The 23802-nt window shown below is 37.2% G+C and overlaps 1 protein-coding gene across 1 annotated transcript; it reads right to left on the reverse strand.

Annotated features, from left to right (window-relative positions):
* Positions 1-1065: 1065 nt before the first annotated feature.
* On the reverse strand, positions 1066-22915 carry sf3b3 (splicing factor 3b, subunit 3). Its single transcript, XM_079621757.1, has 27 exons — positions 22772-22915; positions 22075-22193; positions 19452-19607; positions 19197-19367; positions 18863-19035; positions 18060-18201; positions 17212-17324; positions 16795-16932; positions 16093-16196; positions 14117-14282; positions 13692-13787; positions 13444-13516; positions 11848-11999; positions 11510-11665; positions 11262-11417; positions 10990-11133; positions 9950-10072; positions 9710-9864; positions 9065-9239; positions 6909-7114; positions 6586-6742; positions 6140-6265; positions 4703-4915; positions 4336-4434; positions 3288-3431; positions 2743-2847; positions 1066-1860 (listed from the first exon to the last, which is right to left on the reverse strand). The coding sequence occupies exons 2-27, from the start codon at positions 22142-22144 to the stop codon at positions 1720-1722; spliced, it is 3654 nt and encodes a 1217-aa protein (XP_079477883.1). The 5' UTR covers positions 22145-22193; positions 22772-22915; the 3' UTR covers positions 1066-1719.
* Between the last annotated feature and the right edge of the window lie 887 nt (positions 22916-23802).

Raw genomic sequence — 23802 nt, forward strand, 5'->3', positions numbered from 1 at the left:
CAGGAACCAGGATTATAAATTAATAATCATGGTAACAATCAGAGCTATCTGATGGCACAGTCAGAAGCTATTTGAGGTTACCGCAATAGTAAAATGTTTAATCTGAGACCATAAAAAAATTTGACTTTACACACTGGACTAGAACAACATAAGTGTTAGACGCTTGAAAACATTGTGACTTTCCTCATATTGCTCAATTCTACCTTCATTCCACATCATGACTTTGCATTTTTGTAAATCAAGAAAAAAACTATATGAATTATTCTTGATTAAGGAGGCAATTAAAGTGAGAACTGGACTGTAGGTGGAGTGTGGAAGAACCTGGTTCTTTAACATAGTGGGCTTTAGTGTGATCAGGATGTGACTCACTCTGATACTAATACACATCACAGTCTGCCTTCACTTTCGTCAGGCTCCACTGACCAAAGCAATTAAAATAAGAAAATGAAGATTGAATCATAGAATGGTAAATTGCCAAAAATAGTGATCTACAATAATGACCTTCAATTCCAAATAACAAATATAGCCCTATGAGTCATGACAGTGCGAACTTTCATCATTCTTGACTTCAAGAAGAACAATCAACATATTTGGTAATAGGTAAAATCAGCTGTAACTTTCATTTATAGCAGTAGTCAACCTAAAGTGTTCTCAAGAGAATGGTGTGATATACATCGCACACTGCCAGTGTTAGTCAGTTATCTTAATATGCCATAACATTTTTTCAAATCAACAATTTTTTTTAAGTATGGTGTCAGGTCAATTGCAATCAGAGTAATCTATGAAAAATGTATCCAAAAGATTTAAATGACTCTGCTTGCTTAATACTTGGTGAATTTAAGGAGATGAAGACTGACTCACTAAGTGACTAGGACTGAATAATAATTTCAAGGCAAACACAAAATGACTCACAGTCATGTGAAGAGATGTATAAGCTTTACTAAACGAGAGAAGAAAAAAAAGAAAAAAAAAGAAAAGAAAAGAAAAAAAAAAACGCTTAGAAAAACAGTGAAAACCTGCTTTGCTTGTTAACGACAAGTCTTGTGACAAACACGGAAACACATGAGAAAGTAAAAAAAGTTTATTTACAAATTCTTTCACACTTCATGACATAAACAGCACTATCTCTTTTTGTAGGTTTGGATGATTATGGCTCTTCCAAAAAAAGAAGAAAAAAAAAGTTAAAAGCCACAACAGATTTGCTGCTTCCAGAGGCAAAAACTAAAGCTATTTTACAATTTCACCGTTTTTACAAGAGTAGGACCAGATTTTTAACCTTCAAAAGATACACAATTTAAATACTCAAGATGTGAATTATGGAATGTTTTATGCAGACTGATACATACAATAAAATGTGGATTTAGCTACAAAATTAGCAATAGACATTTTTCAAGTCTATACATATAAAAGCCACACTGATGTAGTCTTATGCATGAAAACATTCCTCCAAAAATATTTTTTTCTATGCAGCGACTCAGTAAGATCTAAAAACTGAGATGCTTTGTACTGAGCACAGTACCAACAGTCATTTCATGCAAGACAAGGTCATTGACCACTGGGACTGTGATGGCTTCCAGCTGGCTCCAGTTAAAGGGGGAACTTCCTTTAGCTGTCACCAAAATGTTACTATACTTGTGGTAGGAAAGTTGAGACCACAGCCATGGGAAGCCCAGAAAAACAATTGATTTTCTCATGGTGCTCCTGCCAGATGTAAAGATACTAGAAAGCATAGCGTGTTCTGATGTCTTCCAGTTTCTTCGACACCTCCGGAGGTGTGCGGTCCAACTCCTCAGAGACACTCTTCTGCTTATGGGGGTCCATGGAGTTAAACTGCTCACACAGGTCTCCATCGATCACATTCTAGAAGCATACCAGCAAAGTCAATGAGAAAAATGACCAATAAGGGACTTAGTCTTTCCAAAATAATGGTATATTGGTTATCTATTGTAAGATACTGCATTTAAGTATAAGTGGATAGTTAAGAACTAACTAAAAAGTCTGGTTAATACTAGGGCTTCACCGATCCGATGTTGGTCCGACACTATTTGTCCGACAGGACCAATCCAAATCTTATACTGTCAGTATGGTTGTTACTATTAAGCTCAAAGGAGGACATGTATTATATATATATATATATATATATATATATATATATATAATATATATAATATATATATATATTATATATAAATAAATAAAAGCACAAACATTTTATGCACTATATTCCAGGTCTTTTAAATAGGCATTCGGTGGCTTTGAGTTTTTATTCATTTATTTTGTACATTTTATAAAATAGTTGGATTTAAGATTTTTATTGCTATACTGCAACCTTAAAGGTCACTTATTATGCCCTTTTTTTTTTAAGTCTTGATTTTGGGGTCTACTAGAACAGTTTTCTATGCTTGAATGTTCAAAAAACACCTTTTTCACATTGTTGCAGCACCTCTATTTCCAGTCTGTCTTTAACAATGTTTAGTTCTCTATGAAGCTACCCCTACCGAAAAGTGCAACATACTCTTATTGGTCGGCTGGATCAGTGTGTTGTGAAAAGTCAAACTCAATCAGGCCTTGTCCACTTTTTTGTGCATGGCCTTGGGCGGGATTTTTTGAAAAGGAATATTGTGACGTGTACGTTCCCGGAAGAAAACTCAGTCGCAGTATCGGATAAAAAAAAAGGGGTATCGAGCCATCCCTGGTTAATACTAAAGCTGTGTAATGTATTAACTACGTGTTTGTCCTTACCTTCACTGGGAAATAATATGAGCGGAAGCTGAGGTGATCACGACCACACAGAGGGGGAAACTCAGAGCGCATGTGCATCTCCAAGTGCTGGAAGAAGTCATGATCCTAAAGAAAGATGAGACGTACAGTTTATTTTAACAAAAAAAAAAAACCTTACTTAATTATAAAATTATAATATGGCCAACCTTTATTGAATTATACATTTAATGAGTAATGAGTTTGAGAACTAAAGTTGCACCATACAAGTCAAAGTCTCTACTTTTATGGCCTGAATGCAAGTGGCCTGATCAGAGGGCTTTGCCTCTTCTGCTTTAGTTGTTTTAGACTTATGAAAGACCATTGCACATTAATACTCCTCGTGCAATTATGAAAGACCATTGCACATTAATACTCCTCATGCAATTATGAAAGACCATTGCACATTAGTACTCCTCATGCAATTATGAAAGACCATTGCACATTAATACTCCTCATGCAATTATGAAAGACCATTGCACATTAGCACTCCTCATGCAATTACTAGTTAACACTTTAAGGAACTGTACCTCATGAGAGGTGAACGGCACCAGGATGCCAATGCCTCCCGATAGCGTGGTGTACACCAGGGACTCTGATCCTCCAGGGATGAGGGTGGTTTTCTGGAGGGACAGCAAAGTCTCTCCTATGTGATAGTTAATAATCACCTCAGCCTGTGATCAACAGGGAAGAAAAATGACAGGTATGGATTAAATTGGGTCTTCAGAAGCAAGTTTGGTGTCACAGTGAAGCAATTCACTTCCATATAACATATTAGAGGTGTGGATCTTCACTTGCCTCAATACAATTACGATTCAGAGAGCGACAATTAGATCATAAAAGTGATTCTCGATGCATCAATGCATCTTTCCTCCAATTATTTTATTAATATTATATTAATAAATTGAAATTGAAATAATGAAATATGCAGATAACGAACAGTAGAACAAATACAATATATATATTTTAACAAACAATCAAGAAAAACAGGAACTGAATAATCAAATGTAAAAAGTCACTGCATAGTTTATTCAAAATTAGTTTGTTTATAGTTTAACGCCATGCCAGATACCCTGTCTATATTCATGGTGAGAAATATTAAAAATAAATGATTACTACCGGCTGATAACTGATATGGTCATGATATATTGTGCATCCCTAGTCAAATTCCACAATAAGGTTTGCACTAACCCACCCAGTCCTAATTACACATGCTTTAGGTATGTCCGTCAAAGCTAGACGCAAGTCATTGGTGTGCAAATAGGGACTTTCCCTTGTGTCCAGCTAAACATTTCCATGCTACTAATCTGCACATAATGATCTCTGGCGAGAGGACAAAATTTGCTGCTGAGGTTTCAGAACAAGAGCAGGGCATGGACTCCAGCCAAATGTTTTGGGGTGCAGGTCTGTGTGTGTGTGTGTGCGCGCAAGGAGAACCGCAACCACAAAACCAACCAGACAGACAAAAACAATGAGAAACAAGTGGTTAGGACAGCTCAGTGCCAAAGGTCTTGCGAGCAATTTCCGGGACCAGTGAGACATGAGGTATTGAGTAATGAGGGTAGCAGAAACTTCTACCTTTTGTGATGCTCCATTAAGCAAGCCTCTGTCCCACAATGCCTTGTTCCCTGTGGGGTCCTCATCAACATCATCGCTGGTATTGGGGGGCAGGCGAACCTGAATTTTTTTTTGTATGAAATTAGTATTAGTATTCTGTTGCAAATATATACAGATGAAAACAATCTTTTTTCCCTGAATTTACATGTCATTTTATTAGCAGTTGCAATGGAGGGAGAAAATGCACAACATCAATATATTAGATGTTAAAGAGCTCATCTATACTAAAATATTGCCTGAAATGAAAGTTTGTTTACATCGACTTGTCAAACAGCTTCTGGTAAATATGTGATACTGATCTCAAAAGCAAACAGGTGACAAAACTCACAACACAGATATTTCCAAACTTATCCGCAGCAGCCATGGTGTCATAATCGAGCAGGCAGGCGGTTGTGACCCAGCGAGGATATGTATCGTCAGCAAAGATGATGAGCTGGTTCTCGTTGCGTCTGTAGCGCACCCAGAATAGACTCTCCTGAACATCAGACACAATCACACGCTGCCCAATAGTGTGGATGCCCGTCACCAAGTTAGGAACATGCTGCAAGAATAAGAAAAGGAGTTAAGAACCACTTAAAAAAATTCTGTCAAAGACATACAAATATAACGTTTCTAATAGAGCTGTCACAAACAATTACTTTAGTAAACAACCTATTTCTCAATTAATCATCAAAATAATCGACTGATTACGCTATTTGAATTATCACAAAACATTTCCAAAGCAAATACTAACAATGAGGCAATAATATTTGGTTCAAATAAAGTGTTAAAAGCAAGTTATCATATGGTTTTATAGATCAACACTGTTAAAATACATAATCTAAACAATCAACTTAATGTACATTATGTATTATAATAAATAGTGGATATAACAATACATTCATGTCATGATTCGATACAAATTGCTATACTGAACTCACGATATGACACTATCGCGATATTTTAGGCCAAAAAAACGAAATTTAAGCCGGAATATTTGGATCGGACCACTCGATTGATTAATTTTATGATGCCTTTAAAACTTAAAAAGATCCCCCCAAAAAAGTCAGAGGAATGGACTTTAAATGGAGGGACAAAAATCGCTCAGGTTTCATAAATATCTTTTGTGTTAGAAAGTCGACCGGAAATCTTATAGGTTTGAAACGACATGCGAGTGGGTAAACGATGAAGAATTTACATTTTTGGGTGAATTATATTTTATACAGTAAAACTGAGCCTTGAATAAAACTAACTCTATAATGCAAACCATTGTTTACATCAAAGATACATATCGTTGCAATTTATATCGCATTCTCAATATAACAATATATTGTATCGTTACACCAAGTAAATGCCTGCAGAGGGCGCTAACAGCCTGGTATTGTTACGCTTAACGGTTACTCGACACCGATAAATTGCAATCAAGGATTTTTTATTTATTTATCGAGTACTGTAATTTAATTTAGAAATCGTGACAGCCCTAGATTCAAATAAAGATTTTATTCTACACTTAGTTGTATTTGGTTTTCTCAAATAAATTCAGGCTTCACAGTGTATGCCTGTGCGAGAGAAAAACTTGACAGCAAGCTGATCAGTGAAGTACTCTACCCTATAAAACCAGTCAAACTTTGTGGTCTAAACTTCTGTTTCAATGTTTTTCATGTGGTTATGCATCAACAGCAAGTACAAGAGTAGTGCGTCATTTACACGACTTTCATATTGTTCAATGCTTTAAGGGAAAAAAAACATTTCCTCAGACTACAAAAGTGATTCTGAGACTCCTCACCTTGTTTTCACATTTGCGTAGAAGTTTCTTCTTTCCCAAGTCATAGATGCGCAAGAGTTTGCCTACTCCAACCAACACTCGCCCCTGAAAGGGAGCGATAGCCAGGGGCACGTCCTCCACGGGTGTCTGTCAATCAGAACCCATGTCTTAGTTCAAATCTTGTTTTAGAGGAAGTTGATCAGAAATGTACCTTTTAATGTATGGTTTTGATAAGCAGCTTGAAGCATCATTAAAGATTTAACTGGACCATAAACATTCAAAACAGCATTTTTGGGTCGTGGACTAAACACTTACACCATAAAGTCCAATTTTGTGATTTGCTAAGCTTAAATGGATTTCTTGGGCACATTTAATGATTTGCGGGGGAATTCCACATTCCTGAGCCCCTAGCCAACACATGAGACCAATCAGTAGTTTCATGCCAAGTCATTTCCTGTTCCGCTCACCTTGTGCAAAAACTCCAGCTTGTCCCCACCTCCAGCTAGCCGATAGGTATAAATATATCCTCCAGCAACGGAGCGCGGATTTAGTATCATATCTCTGGCAACGCCCACTAACACATACCAGTCATCGCCTCCACCGGAAAAGCGACATACGGCCACACTGCAAAAGACACATGTAAAGAGGAACTAAGATCAGATAAATAGGTGGGCCATGGAAGAGACTAGCTTAACGGTAAGGGAGTTCTGCAGTGTAAACCTAAGTGCAAGTCTGCATACCTTAGTCCACGTTATACCGTTTGTCCCCTTTAATAATTCAGCTTCCTCACCTGAAAGCTGCCTCGTTCTGCTCCAGCTGCACCAGGTCCAGTGTATTGCCCTGGATGGGGTTGATCATGCGTACTAGAGAAGCCCACTGCCCAGAACCTGCTTTAGGTGCCCCAAAGATGGCTTCTGGCAGGTTCTCATTCAAGAAAGCTGCTGCCATTTCTGCAGCCAGCTCTCTTTCATCCTCCCCCGCTGCCTCCACCATTTCCTGTAGAACAGAAAAAAATTATTTATATGATGCAATATATGGCTAAAAATTAGTGTAAACCATTAAGTGCTTGTTTAGCACCTAATTTTCAAACAATTGACATTAATTAGTCACTAACAGGAGTATCACTGTGTTGGAAAATGGCTGTGGGAATTTGCTACCATTCTGACACGAACATAAGTGAGCTCAGGCTCTGGTGTAGGTCACCAAGTTTGAATTCATCCCAAAGGAGTTATGTGGGGTTCAGGTCTGGGCTTGTGAAGGCCAGTTAAGTTCCACCACACCAGAACCACTAAATCATTTCGTACATGGCCATTGTCATGCTGAAATAGACTAGTGCCCTCCATGAACTGTTGCCACAATGTTGGAAGCACAACATTTTCTAGAATTTCATTCTATGTAGTAGCATTAAGATTCATCTTCTTCACTGGAATAAAATGGCCAAACCAAACCCCTTAATTATAAAGGGCCGTCCACAAAGTGCATATAAGAATCTTTTTGAGACAATTTGCAGATAAACAAGAGAACTTCATGTTAAGCAATACATTCAGAAGCAGTCGTTTTACACCACAGTTGCGGACTGTTTATTCTTACAAGATAGACTCAATCACCGGCAGGACTACATCAATATGATTTATCTTTGAGGGACCACCACAATAACCACGGCTTGCACATTTTACAGTATGTCTCACTTTTACGGTTCGTCAACGTGGAATTACCCTTGCAAACATACTCCATGATGAGGTGGCCGCAAAATAGACATGACTGCCAACTTCCGACAAGAGAATAATGAAATTCTGTCTCAGATAATGATTAGACTGGGAAAATTAGAGTATGAGTCAGACAAAAGAGAAAGTAGGAACAATAGATGGAGATAAGGAAAATTTTTTAGAGGAGATTAAGACAAGCGTTGTTTCTTTAAGGGAAAGTTTGCCCAAAAAGAAAATTCTGTCATCCTTTACTCACCCTCAAGTTATTCCAAACCTGTATGAATTTCTTTCTTCTACTATAATTAACAAAAGATATAATGCAATACATACTAATGTACTGTAAAAATTACAAATAAATCTAATAAAGAATCATGATATAATATATGTTATAATAAAAGTATTAATAGAATTGTTATTAATAAAGTTAATTATCATCATATTTTTATTTTATGTTACAGAACAATACTAACATTTATGGTCATTTTTGTTTTCAAAAGTTTTGGCAGAAAACAGCAGGGAGACCTTATCGCTTCCCTTTGTTGACAACAACAGATTTCTAAACGATCTCCATGACAAATGTTGCGTTCCCAAATGCAAATCATAATTGACTCAAAAACAGTACTGTAGCAGTACTGTTACTGTGAATTAAAACTGAAAACAGAGTTGTACCAGTACCGTTACTGTGAATTGAAACTGAAAACACAGTGCTGTAACAGCACTCTGAAACATGCAGCACAAAGATTATTTATAACCTTGAATTACATAAAATAGACACAAAATAGAATAACATCTAAACCGTTGCGTGATTCCCCTGGCTATGCCAAGTGTCCTGCAGATGGCGCCGTGAGCTTGTGCGGCGCTGTCAGAAGCATTGCATGGATGAAATAAACGTATTAGAAACTTAACAGGTTTATTTAATTGTTTAAGGCTATTTCGCGATTTCAATCATCATACAGTAACCAGCACACCTTCGCATTTACGCAATTCATGTGGGTCATACTTTTCAGGTCGAAAAAAAATCTGATCCCTGAATAGTATTTTTTTTTTTTCATACCATAGAAGTGAATGGGCCCCATCAACTGTTTAGTTACCCATATTCTTAAAAATATACATTTTTGTTTTCAGCAGGAGGAGAAAATTCATACAAGTTTTAAACAACTTGAGGGCGAGTAAATGATCATTTTGATTTTTGGGTGAACAATCCCTTAAATGTTGCCATGTGAAGGCCAGGTTCACTGACCTCGGCCATCTGCTGCTTGCGCTGGGCTTTGGTGGCTTCAGTGTAGGCATTGTGGTCAGTCTCAATCAGGATCAGGTTGTTTGTTTCTGGGTGGATGACAAACTTGCGAGGTGTATACTGCAGTGGGAATGCCACCTGGTTGAAGACGGCACCCAGTTTCTCAAGAGCTAAAATTCTGAGGGAGGGAGAGAGGGAGGGATGAGAAGGTAAGACCGCAATGCAATCAATTTTAAAGAAGAGTTAAAAATTTGAAAAAGAAATTTGGCAGCATCAGGCATGTGCTGATAAAATGCCAGCTGACCTAGGCAGTGATAAATCACAAACCATGTAGATATAAAAGAGGTCTCTAGATAAAATAGGCAACTAGTACAGACCTACAAACAGAAAATGTTTCACTGATTTCACAGAAAGTTTAGAACCAGCATTTGTTTAATTTCCACACATTTACTTTTAAAGCTATATCTGAGTATCAGATCAAATGGTAAATTATAAATATCACACATTAAAGGATTACTAAAGGAAACTACTGGAACTGACATCTATGAAACCAACCACAATATGCTTGCCAATGTTCTCACAAATCTGTGAAGTTTTTTTAAAGTTCAGATTACGTAATGCATACACAGTAGGAGTATGTGTGTTTACCTTAGTGTGTTGGTGGAAATGGCAACAATACCCTCAGGACACTGTTCAGAAGCGAAGCCTGATGCATACTCTAAGGTTTCATATGACAGGGGGGTCAGGTGGAAACGAGACTGGTATGAGTAACTCAGCCAGGAACGACTGGACATGGCCAGAACCTGCGCAGTTAAAGGTCACATGATGGTCAGTAAATTGGCAAGTTGTGCAACACTGCAACAGACATAAAATGCAGACGTGACTCACAGCTTCTTGGCCCTGCATCCGGACTCTGAAAAGCTTGACGGGACGAGAACCGAGATACCGAGTTCGAGTATCAGACAGGTCCCCGGTCACTGGATCCAAAACAGTACGCAGTAACACTCCGTTCTAAAACAATAAGGTGATTATAGTAGGAAATAATTGTCCAGGAAAGTCATGTCATCAAGTAACAGGAAAGGGAGTCACATTGCAGTTCTTTTGGCTGCCTTTCAAAGGCTTTGTTCCAAATGGCACACCTGAAGTGATTGTACTTATGCAAGTAATCAACCGAGGAAGTTTCATGGTGATATCTATTATTTAAATTTTTTACCCTATTCACCTGTAGTGTCTCGCCTTAAAGTCAAGATGAAACCAAAGTAACAAATCTTTTTCCTATTACAATTCACATCTGACTATAGAAAAAGTTGTTATCCATCAGTTGTTGATTGGACGCAAGTAGATCTGAATGAGAGCTTGCAGTAAATTGTAAGAAAGGGGCAGGGTTTAAGCAACGATTGAAGTTTGGATTTTGGATTTTCCAATTTGGAAAATTTGGATCTTTGGAAGATTGGATTTTTTTTCTTCTTTTCTCTGGTAGCATATGCAAATAGTTTTTTTTAATATTTCTTGGAATCAGCAGTTGAAAAAAAAAAATCTGACATTAGAATAGAACTACGCTTAGATAGCTGCATTCTTTTGAAATACCAATCTCTACTGTAACATTCCACACTGTAAAATAACTGTAAAAACTGATTTAAACAACTTTACAGTTATATAACCAGTTTGTCAAAAAAAAAAAAAAGTTTCTAAATGTATAACAGTCCAATATATGCGTTTACTGCACTATACTGTATGTTTATGCACTGCATATTATATTTGGCATCATAAGGAGGATTTTGTTTGTTGTTGAGAAAAGCAGATAGGGAAGCAAAAGGGTGCATGCCTCAAATACATGGAAAAGTGATCAAATTCCTGTTTGCCACTAGCTGGGAATGGACCTGAAACCTTTATGTTACCAACCCAGAGCAAGCAAGAGAGTTTCTTACCTGCAGGCCAATGTTGAGGTATAGGAAGCCAATGGTGCCTTTTTCTCCTAGTTCATCTTGTTTTTCCACTCCACCCATCTCCACAATACAAAGAGACTCTGGCTGGGCGGGAAGAGCCTGCATACTCAATGGCTGCAGACAGTCCTGTGCAACAAAGAGATTACACACATCACACAAAGTATTTGTACAGCCAGTGCTCAGTGGGCACAGTGACTGGAATCCTTGTTTGATGCCCATATCAGCTGATAATGGATGAGCAAATAGTAACTTACAGATGGATCCAAGGAGATGATACGAACAGTATTGTCCACCAATCCAACAGCCAGGAAACGAGAACGCTGTTCACCAGGTGGCACATTTGCCAAACTCATGCACACCACATCTGCAGACATCTCCTTCCTTTCAGTGTATTCATTTAGCTGCCCAGACTGTGAATAGAGAAACCATAATGTAAAGACAATCAAACACAAGATGAAAAATCAGGTGATAACGCAAGACCAATAAATGACCACCAACATACCGGGTCCATCTCAAAGTAGACCAGTTCTCCTCCGGTCAAAGCAATGACCACCTGCCTCTGATTGACAGCACATCGGACGATTGTCTTCTTCCCTGGAGTCTTCCATTCATTCACTCTCTTATCCGCACGGATGTGACGGATCCCATCGGGATAGACCTTTACCCAGCAAATGAAACAAAACCCAATCAAACGAGAAAATAATGGAACATTTTATAAGCATAATGGTTTTATCTACTTGTTGGGCAAAAACACAGAGATCAGAGTGTAATTTAACAAGCAAACAGAAAAGGTTCAGTGGTATATTGTTCAGGCATGTAGGTCAGGGAGACATCACTCACTTGCACAAGTGCATCTTCCCCAAGCAACGAGCAGGACAGGGTGGGTGTTGTGCCCAAGAAGCCAGAGTCTGTGACTTCTTCCACAGTCTCGCCAATGGAAAGCACCAGGGTGGCGTTAACGAAAGACACAATGATGTAGGCATCAAACTCATCTGTGAACAGGAAACCCACAATGTTCAAACAATTCTTTGGTTGGAAACTTTGCCACATATGGGCTAATTTGCAACCATAAATGCAAACCAATACTACAACATGTCAAAAAAACATGTCACTCCAAACCCATAAGTCATTCATTCATGTGTGAGCAAATGACAATTTTCATTTTTATTTGAACCATCTCTTTTTGTAATGGTAAATGAACACGCAGTGAATAAGGCCCTATTGAGAATGAAAACATTAGTCTTAAGAGGTAAGAAAAGTGCAGAGTCAAAATGAAACTGATTCCCTCAAACACACCGACCACAATATAAACCTTGCAGAGAACAGGCTGCACGCACAAGCCAAAGAAATCTAATAGCAAATCACATGATTTCAGAGAAATAGCTGGCAGAAAAGTGACAGTTCCTGAAGCCCCAACTTGCACGTGCATGCCAAGCAAATGTCCTTGTATGTTGATCCAGTGGAAAACAGATTAGTTTTTCAGCATGCTCTGACTTGTAAGAACTTTTCATTGACTATGCTTCAAGGGGAGAATCTAGAATGTAATCGTCTATGCATGTAAGCCCTTTAAATCTTACAAAAAGAACTGAGCATCCAGAAATCATTATGTGGTCCTGCAGGACTCTGAAAAGCCAATATGGCACAACTACATTTCTTGTTGTAGACAGTCAAAATGTTAAAGGGTTTAAATGCATTCCATTTTTTTTCTCAGAAACATTTGCAGAAAATAATTTTCAAACAAGTTTGCATAGTTCATGAACAAGCACACACTCTACATTAGAGATCGACCGATTCATCGGTTTTGCCGATATATTGGCACCTATAGTTGATTGGTGGAACAATCGTTATCGGCAAAAATCCATACCGATCATTTTTCTGGGTTGCGTCTATTGCTGGAGCGGCTGAGAATGGTCATTACACAGTATGAGCGCTGTTCATTGTTAGTTTGTTAATTTCAACATTTACGAATACATTTTAATTTTATCTGTTAACCTTAGTTAATGTACTATGAACTAACATGAATGATCAAGGTACAATTGCCTTGCTCAAATATTAATACATGCTGTAAAATAATTTATATTGCATATAGTTCATGAAAGTTAGCTAATACATCCTTGTTAACAAATGGGACTTGCAAACTGTTACCTATGAAATTTACTTATGTTTCTAGGTTATAACTAAAGAAACCTGTAATATTTTAATGTTTCAATTATTTTCTGTAGAACTTCTCATTTTAATATATTCATATTTATGTTATATAGCACATTTCAGTTCGGCACTGTTTTACTTGGAGCGTTATGTTTTTTTAATATCCAGTATCTATTTAAAAAAATATCAATTAATTGATTCATCGGTTATCGGCACATACGGTCAAACCTAAATATCGGTAAAATCCTCTATCGGTCGACCTATACTCTACATGAGCTGATCTTTTACCTTCTACATGTCTCCTAACAGTCCACACAGCATTGGGGTTACCAGGCAGTTCAGAAACAGCCATTTCTGACACCTAAAGAAAAAAAAACATGCGCTTTAACACATTGAAACATTAATAGTCTCTGGAAAAACCTAGATTCTGATCTGTTAAAACCGCATTAATTGCGTAGGTTTTCTTTGATGCAGTCAGTGTCAAATTTCCATTTTGTAACCATGTTGTGAAAGCTGCCACAGAAATTATCACAAACCTCCAGTCCATGTCTCAAAACTCTCAGTGTAGATCGGGGTCCTCTGCCACATGCCACATACAGCTGCGGGGTATCTTCATTAGCCAAATCAGCAATCTGCAGAACAATAAATTAATTAATAAAAAAAAAATTTAATAAAAAAAAGTGGGTTCAACACTTCCTACAGCGACATCAGTTTCTATCATTACATGACAAGAACTGATGTAATAAAAGACAAGGGGTATGCTCAATTACCCATACTGATGTATGACTAAACACTTTGCAATTTGGTAACTAGAAAATAAGCAGTTCAATACTGCACAGTCATCCAAGAACTCATTCATTCCCAAACATCTGTTCTCTTGCCAACTTAAAATCCCACTTCCCATCAGTAATTCCCAGCTTGAGAATGAACATCAGATTTCAAATGTATCGCTTTCACACACCTGGCAGGACATGATGGGGGAAAGATTTTCTTGCTCGTCCACTAGCACAAGGTTCTTAAGGGGACGTGGTTGGAAAAAGAATGTGTCTCCTTCCTCCAGAGGCATAGCAGAAGAAAACTCCGGTTCCTCGTCGTCATCACCCAAGTGGGCAATCTGATACAGGTAGCTAACAAACAAAATGTTTTAGATTCAGACATCCAAAGAACAATCTGTCCAACAGTGCAGATCATTGAAAAGTTTCAGGTTAAACAAAAAAAATTAGAAGTATGGCTACATTTAAACCACATAAGTTTCAGGTTACTGAAAACTACTGCTCACACACATTCCACCCTCTTGTTACAAGCTTCTATAACCTAGTTATTGCACTAAAACTTGGTGAAAATGCCACCAAATCAGAAGTATTCAGTTATTATTAGGGCTGCATGATTTTGAAAAAAAGAAGAAGAAAAAAAAAATAGTTTTTTATGTTTTGTTACAATTGTGATTTAAAATGTGTTTTTTTTCCCAACTGAAATTAAATGTGTAATATATATACACATACACAGACACACATATACAGTTGTGGCCCGAATTAATGGCACCCCTAGTAAATATGATAAAAAAATGGCTGTAAAAAAATGAATCTGCATTGTTTATCCTTTTGATCTTTCATTCCAAAAAAATTGCAAAATTCTAACCTTTCATTGAAGTAAAATAATTAAAAGTGGGGGGTAAAAATCACATTATGAAATAAATATTTTTCTCCAAAACACATTTAATTTTGACCACAACTGTATATAGGCTATTAATACTGATTCCTTGCAATTAAAGCTATATTTTGTTGTTTTATCAACATTAATGACCGACACGGTTGCTGTCACTTTAAGAGCTAGTGCACAGATCAGATATCAAAACAATCTCATCATCAAACAGTCAGAGAAGAGACATGAAGATATTCATCATTTCTGACACACTGGAGAACATAACTATTTTAATCTACAATTCCGTTCAAAAGCTTGGGGTGACTACATAATATATATATTTTTAATTTCATTCATCTCACCTAAATGTTTGCTCACTCATTGTATTTGTGTTTTTACTAGAGTATTTTTTTGCTCAAGTTTACACAACACAAGGAAGCTTGATTTCAATCTTTGAATTACATTTTCAAAAGTAGCACAAATAAATAACAGAATAAAGATAAAAATGAAATGAAGAGAATGTTTTTGGGTAGGTCTAACACTAGTATTCAGAAATACTACAGAAACTGAATAGTAATCAAAAGTAAAATAACAGTTTTTAGTCTGGTATAAATTAAATGAATAAGCTATTAATCCTGATTCCTTTATCAACATTAATGACAGACACTGCTGATGTCACACATCAACTGCTTATGCTTATTTAAGACATAACCGACTGCGTTTAACAGGATACGCCAAGACCAGAAGTTTGACCATTTTACACACAAGCTTACATAATGTGTGCAGAGAAAACCATCTGTCAGAGAGCGCGCAAGTACTGAATAGTTTAAAATCAGTTGAATGTTTAAATTGGTAAGACTGAGAAAGAGAGAGAGAGATTTTTCAAATGTTATAACTATATAGTGTCTGTCGTTGCTATGCAACCATGCACTGCGCTCTCCACAACGACAAAGAAGTTTTAGTAAAGAAGTTTTTAGTAGCTTGCGAGCGCCGTGTTGGAGACCCCTGCTCTAGAGCTTCGCTTTGTAGGCTACGACTTGATACTTTTTAAAAACTTTCTGCGGCCAGCGTTTATGAAAATGAACGAGGGTATGACTTTTTAAGACCCCGCAGGAACCCTGTTCAAAGATGGAGTAACATTTATTGATCATGCTGTGCATATATTTATTTAATTAACAATTGCAGCCTTTGTGATTTCATAATCGCAATTTCGGTTTGATTTTTATTGTTTAAATCGTGCAGTCCTAGTTATTGTTAGGTGAGTGATAAAATGTGCAAGATATAAAGGTGACTTACTGGTTTCCAAACTCTGAAGAAACAAACAAGAAGCCAGTCTTCAAAACACACATGGCTGTGGCCACTGGAATGGTATCAAAATACTTCATCCTGATCTCGGTCACCTAAAATATGAACAGACTATGTAATCCAAATACATAGCATATAACTTTCAAGCATTTCAACCTCTCGTGTGTGTATTCTCAGACCAGATCTCTCTCAAGTTCAGTGGAAACTCAATTACAGCATATTACATAAAGAATTCACTTTACTCCAGTTACTTGCGAGTTTCATTCAGTCAGATATAGGATTTGTATTGCAGGTGTGCAATTTTAAGCAGGTTTTTCTTTTTTACTTTGTTTACACACCTTTCTCTGCAATGCAAACATTTGTTTAAAGGATTTAATGACTATATAATGTAGGAACACTGACTGTTCACTGAGTAATATTTGCTTAAAAGTAAATGTTTAGCAATAACTGTGTGTTCAGGTGATGTCAAATACCCATATTTCTTCAAAGCCTGGGTTGAACATTTTTAAGTCCACCTTTAAGTGGCATTTTATTGCACTTTTCAAAGTAGGAAATTAGAATCTCTGACTTTCCATTTTGAATGGAACACAACAAGTATTTGAGAGCAATTACATTTTCACTTGCTTGAAAAATCTCTAGTCCATGAAGTAAAGAAACAGATGACAGTCAGGGTCATTAGCTCTGTGTGCTCACCATCTCCTCATCAGTTTCCAGAGTAACCTTAAAGATGTCGCCCTGTTCTGTTTGGGCTAGAAAGAAAAACATTGATTTGGTCTTGTGGGTGGCAGAACAGACAAAGATCATGCCTCTCTCAGGATCATCCAGGTCATTCTAAAAGATGCAGAGAAAGAGAAAGGCGCTGTGGTCACATCTGTGTTCAATCTATTCTGCAAACACAATGACTGAGAACTAAATAACCATATGAGGTCCAAAAACAAATTATGATCAGAGGTCTTTATGAGTCTCCAGTTCAATAGTCAGAGAAGAGACATGAAAGCTCATCATTTCAATACGAATAGCTGTCAAGCTGCGATTTAGACACCTCAAGTTGATGTTTAGTGTATTGTGCCCAAACGGAGGGATGCAAAGGGGCAGACAACACAAACTCACCCTCCTGCGTGGGATTGGGCAACGGATATCCGGCTGGTCACCAAAGTTTTTGTAGGTGATATAGTTCTCAGAGCAAATGAGCACACCGCTGGGACCATCCGAACCTCCAGGAACTACAGCAGACAGGGGAAATGGTCAGATTAACACAAACTCAGACACTAGGCTAGATTTTTCTCCTCTGAAAGCAAAACTTCCCATGAGTCCATGAAGATCAGATATCATAACAATCTCTTCACCAAACAGTCAGAGAAGAGACATGAAGATATTCATCATTTCTGACACACTGGAGAACAGAACTATTTTAATCTAAACTAACGTAAAAAATTAAAATATTTTTTGAAAGAAGCCTCTTAAACTGATCAAATTCAGTAAAAACACAAATAGTGAAATATTACAATTTCAAATAATTTCCATCATTCAGAAATCATAAAAAAAGGCTGATTTGGTGCTTAAAACATTTTAGTATTATCCGATTAATAAGGTTGAAAACCGTTTTATTTGCTTAATATACTGCATTTAATAAACTGCTTAATATTTCTGTGGAAATGTGTTTTCCAGGATTCTTTGATTGATAGAAAGTTCAAAAGAATAGCATTTATTTGAAATCTTTTGTAAAATTATAAATTGTTTTGATCAATTTAATACATCTTTTCTAAAAGTATTTCACTATTGCTTAATTGTTTTTGAAAGAAACTAATCACTTAAAATCAGGTTGTGACAAGTGTTAGATAAAGCTATTGCATCATGTTTGAAACAAGTGTTAGATAAGTGTTCTGTTAAAGGAATTGCAACACATTTTGGGAATTCTTATCCAACAAGTAAATCTTAACATTCTGAAAGGTCCGAACCTGTGATGAGGAAGTTGCCGTGTTCTTCCAGTGCCTCGCTGTACTTGCGCACGACATGGTTGAGGCCCAAGTCCAACTCATAAAAGGTCAGAGTCTGCTGTGTGTTTGCCGCAGCTTCTCCGGTGGGATCATTATCTGCCTCCTGCAAAACCATTTACCACTATGGGTTAGAGACATACATCACTGGTATTTGAAAAACCATGAAAGATTAATATCAAATTAAGTAGCATTAACATTGGCTATATGCAAATACACCTTTTTGACCTGTTGTCCAACAATATTTGAAGGACCCATATAGACTACAAGATATTTCTGCAGTGATTATGACAAGACTGCTTTAAAAAAAAAAAAAGTTTATTATTAGAAACTGTGAATACTGATATATTAAAATAACCAAAATTCATTTTGTGCTTCTAGAAGTTAATCATCTTGATTTGATCTGTATAAACATTTTAATTTAGATTAAGTTCAGATAATTTCAATATATTATTTTAACAACTTTTTTTTTTTTAAAGTCATCCTGCAGTCCCCCATGGGCGGTTTGCTCAAGCTCCAGCCCTCTGGTCGAGAACCAATGAACGAGAATGGGTTCTCAACTCTGGCCCTCAAGGTCCACTTTCACGCAGATTTTTAGCGTGATTTTTCAAACACACCCGAACAAGCTAATCAATGTTTTTATAATTACTAGATAGATACAGGCAGGTGAGTCAGTCAAGGTTGGAGCGAAAACTGCAGGAAAGTGGATCTCAAGGGCCAGAGTTGAGATCCCCTGCACTAGATGATTTTTCAAGAAGGACTCTGACCTCATAGTCCATCTCCAGGCAGGCAAACATGGGGTTCTCAAAGCCCACGTCTACACCAACCACATGGTAGACAAGTGTATTAGCCTTATGGGCCTCTAGAGGGGAAGAGATGGTAAGACGGGCGGCTGCATCTCTGTTCAGGATGTATACCAACTTCTGCTTTTCTGTGGCACCTGGGAGAGGAAAAAGTGGAGTTAATAAAATGGGTTACAGATGAAAATTCTGCTTTATTGCATTTGCTATTCAATGAATATTTTGATAATTGGCTTTCCTACTGCATCTCAAACTGATACAACCTTGTAGCCTGTACTACACAGAGCCTCTGTAGTTATACCTATCATAACAGCTCTGCCTTTTGGGTCCACAGCGAGGAACTGCCCTGGCACGATACGTCTGCAGCCACTCTTGCCAAACGTCTCCTGGTGTATCTTTTCAAACATGTTCTTGGAGGGATGGTACTCCAGGATCACAATACGGCCAGAGTCACTCCCCACCACAACATAGTCTAAAATTACATAATGAGATTCATGTAAATTAAAATTTCTACATATGAACTATGCAAAACAACAATTAGAACCAAGTTGCTCACCTTTAGTTCCACCCGTAAGCCTGAAGGCCATGAGGGATCGGATGACACCAAACACCTCCATAGTAAGCAGCGTGTGGACCTTCCCTGTGTTGGCATCAGGACGCAGCAGTTCCAGGATTTTCCCACGGGAAACAACAATCTCCTGCTGCTTAGTTCCTAGTGAAAGAGAAACACCACTTAGGATTTAAATTTCATGCTTAGTCACCAATTGACAATTCTTGTTTTTCAAATGGGATTTGCAGTATTTATTATAAAAGGATTTCTACTAGGGGTGTGACGGTTAGTATATAACCGTGAGACCGACGGTTATAGTTAAACACCGTCATTAGAACTCTATAACCGCCAAAACCGTGTTATTAAAATATTTTTTACAAACATAAAAAAAAAAAAAAAAAGGATCATTTAGATAGGATCATAATATGCGCAATACATCGGGAGACATGGTTTTTACCACTTAATGAAGTTTTGTTTTGTAAATCGTCAGAAATGATTTTTACCACTTCATATAAGTTTTGCTTTGTAAGCCTTTCCTTAAAGCGAATTTCGTTTTGTACAAATTGTACCTTAATTTTAATAAATGTTTCATCAACCAATTGCATGTATTTAATAATATAGCAGACAATATAATAACCGTGACATTGAGGCGCCGGCGCGCCGCGTTCACTTGCATTGCGTTGTGAACTAGAGCGCATCTCATCGTAAATGAATGAAACTATGCCTATGCCTCATGCATTAGCATTAAATATCTTTGCTACATCCTTTCTAGACGGGTGCGGCTTTGAGAAATCTTGGAGATCTCCCTAATAAACGGAGGTCTGAAATATCTGCCCCTTTACCGATCAGAGCGCGCGCTGACACGGAGTTAACCCGCTATCTCCAAGAAGAACCAATTGACTCTACGGCTAATCCACTAGCATGGTGGGGAGACACACGCTATCCGCTCTTAGCAAAATTGGCACGTAAATACATGTGTATTTGTGCTACAAGCACAGCATCAGAGCGAGTGTTTAGCACTGCGGGTAACATAGCTACGTCAGATCGTCACTAAAACCGAGTAAAGTGAACATGTTGGTGTTCCTGTCACGGAACTTTGAAGTCGAAAAAGATTAGGAATTTAAAATGTCATTGCACTTTTTTTGTTTCCTGTATTTAGTTAGTTTAATTAAGGTACTATCACAACAATCGTTGTTCGACTTTTTTTTTTCTTTGATAAAGGTATGTAGATTTTATCATTTGTAATTTAGGCCTACTCATTCATTTTTATGCAGCTCTTATATAATTTAAGCAGCCTACGTTTTTAAAAGGATTTGTTTAGTGTGTGTGATTTATTTAAAACAAAGCATGTTCATTGCTTTTTTTTTTTAAGGATTTTAAAAAAAAAAACGACGGTTATGTTACGAACCGTCACATTTGACTCACATCATAACCGTCATCACCAATTCTGAAACCGGCACACCCCTAATTTCTACAATCACATCATTATTTAAAAATTCGTGTGCCCTCATAATCTTTAATCAAAATAACTTCCCCCTCCAACTTGCAATGACATCTCTAATGACATGTTTAATGGCGCAAGGGCGGCACAACCTGTCACTCACAACAGTCCAAAACAGTTTCCGATTAACAAAATCAAGCCCCGCCCTACATTTTTTCTTGTTTGAGAAGTCGTTTTACTCAGATATACATCATAATAGAGAAGAAAACACTTCAATCTCAAATTTGATAGAACAATAACAATTTCTCCAACAAAATATAAGTAAAGCACATTGCTTTTAAAGTCCCCCTGTGGTGAAAATCAAGCTTTTAATGTTTTATATATACATGGTGTTTTTAATATGCTTTTAGACAAACCATTTGCAAATTCACAAGTCAGCACCATTGCTGAGTATTTTCTCTTTAAAACTGCAGTGAACCAAAGACAGTCTCAGGCTACATTTACACGTGGACAGCTTTTTTCATAAATGGACATTTCACCCCTCTACGTTTTCAAAAATAACAGTGCACACTAGTCAGTTTTCAGAAAATTGTTCGTTACACAAACCCGTGTATATGCCATCTAGAGCATGCCAAACCTGTAGGTGGCAGTGTAACAAGATTAGAAAATTGTTAGAAAATTAGAATCCCGAAAATAGTCACATACTGTGACGTCGGCTGCCTCAAACTCTGTTTTTCTCAGTTTACATGCAAACGAAGTTTTCCAAAATCTCCACTCAGGCCGGAGTTTTTAGAAAGAATCGTTTTTAGAGGAGAATTCTCCATTTGCATGTAAACAAAGGGAAATGTCTCCGTTTTTCAAAATAACCATGTATGTGTAAACGGGGCCACAATTTCTGGTGTTTCTGACATCACAAACTACCTTGTAACCAATCACGTCAACGTGATGTTCAAAGAATGGATCTCTGAGCTGGTGTGAGTGAGTGGGGGCGTGGCAACTTTGCATATTCATAGAACCGCTAATACTAAATGAGGCAAGGTGTAGAGTTACATTCAATCTATTTTAAGGCATGAAGGAAAAGGAAAAATGTAATTTTGTTGATCAAAAGAGTTTTAAGGGATAAATGATTGAATACAGGGGGACTTTAAGAAATTACCCATGACTCAGTGTTGTTGTTCAGTGATGTACCTGAGAAGTTGCCATGGATAGCATGGGAGATGCCAGTTGCCCTCTGCAGGGTCAGGTTGTACAGAAACATGGCTGCTGTCACTGGACCTGAGGCTCAGGACAAAGAGCTAAACCAGCACCTGCAAGCAAATCCCAAAGAGATTGTATAAGTGCCAAAGTAAACAAAGAAATGAAAGGTGAGGACAGCAAAACGACTGGTTCCAATACAAAGCAATAAAATGGGGTTTCCCATCTAAACGCACAGAAACGTCACGCTCAAAGCACTGTATAACTACAAATACGTTCCAGTTGTGGTCTTTTGCTTGATATAACTATGCTGGTGTGCGGAAATTGTACATGGCGGCATTCAAACTAAATTTAGGGTAAACATTTATAAGATTAGTAGAACCAAGTCAAATTATATTTATGTAAAAAAAAAACTGAAAACTGCATTATGAAAGCACGTTTCAGAATTTCACTTTAGATCGTTCGTCGAGTTACAACATGCATAAAAAAAAAAATTAGCTAAATGTATGTAACACATAATAATTTACTGCTAACGGCACTTGAAATTGCAAGCGTTAGTCAGTCCATTCAGCATTAGCCAGTCGGCTAACAAACTTTGTGAAAATAAAGGTTATAACTATAATTTACGAACACAGATTTTAGTACGATTAAGCAATATGGGTTATTCGGGAATTGTATGAAACATATTTACCGAAATAGCAACCAGGATGTTGTAGATTTCAATCAGATGATAAACTTATATTTTTCATTGGCCTGGTCGCTCGTTATTTCAAACGGCGCTGAAACGACAGAGGGCCTCCTAGTTCTGTGGCGCATAGAAGTGTTGTCCGAATACATGCCTGAGAGGAAAGATCGACCTCAAAAAGAGATTTGGTAGAAACGTTTAAAAAAACATTTCTTCAGTATTTCTCTTTTATATATTTCTTAGTTTTATGTTATTTTATTTTATTATTTTGTTTTTATTTAATGTATTTTTTATATTTTATAAACAACCCATTTATCGAGTAAAGGAGCACAGACAGAAACGGACTGTGGAGCAACTGTAAGCTTGCATCCACGGATTTTGAAATCTCATATATTTACCATGGTAACCATATTTTTCTGCAGTCACCGGTTTTGACCATGTCTAAAACAAACAAAGTGACCGAAAAATTCTGAAAGCTTTTTTAAACTGTTCTAAGGAGCTCCCATAATTATCTAACCATGATATTTTGGTAAAAACAGGCAGCCATGGTAAGCCATCGGGTTGATAAAAAAAAGAAGACAAATTCTGTTTAAATACAATATTGTCTTAAACCGGAACCAGTTTCTTCCTATATTTCTTCTCTTGCTATCGGAATAATCGTAAATACTAGTCTCCAAGTTTAAAATTGTACACATGAACTTTCAAGACAAGATTTGAATGCGATGAGGTCGTAATCACGACTTCAGAAGTGGGAAGTAGGACATTTCCGAAGTGAGGGCAGCATACTCCCTTCTCTTCCTTTGTGCGTGTGCGTGAGAGAAAGGTTTACTCCTATTTTTTTACAGTCTATGGTTTGGTTTACACTGAGGTTGTGGAAATCCCAGAAAATAACCACATACCGTTAAATGTTTCATACTTTCCATTACTATGACCACATTTATATCACTACCACGGTTAGAAATTGCAAGAGAGTACCCTTTGACAATGTCATGCGTTTGAATAATATCTAGTCTACTTTTTTTAAAAAACCTTTTACA

The sequence above is a fragment of the Phoxinus phoxinus genome (assembly GCF_949152265.1).
Source record: "Phoxinus phoxinus genome assembly, chromosome: 8".
Classification (NCBI taxonomy): Eukaryota; Metazoa; Chordata; class Actinopteri; order Cypriniformes; family Leuciscidae; genus Phoxinus; species Phoxinus phoxinus.

Excerpts from the sequence above, each read along its gene's own strand:
- sf3b3 (XM_079621757.1), bottom strand. The coding sequence starts at position 22,144 with ATGTTTCTGTACAACCTGACCCTGCAGAGGGCAACTGGCATCTCCCAT. Across the intron at positions 4,916-6,139 it reads TACGCAAATGTGAAAACAAG|CATGTTCCTAACTTGGTGAC; the intron begins GTGAGGAGTCTC and ends TTATTCTTGCAG. Across the intron at positions 3,432-4,335 it reads TTAATGGAGCATCACAAAAG|GCTGAGGTGATTATTAACTA; the intron begins GTAGAAGTTTCT and ends TGTTGATCACAG.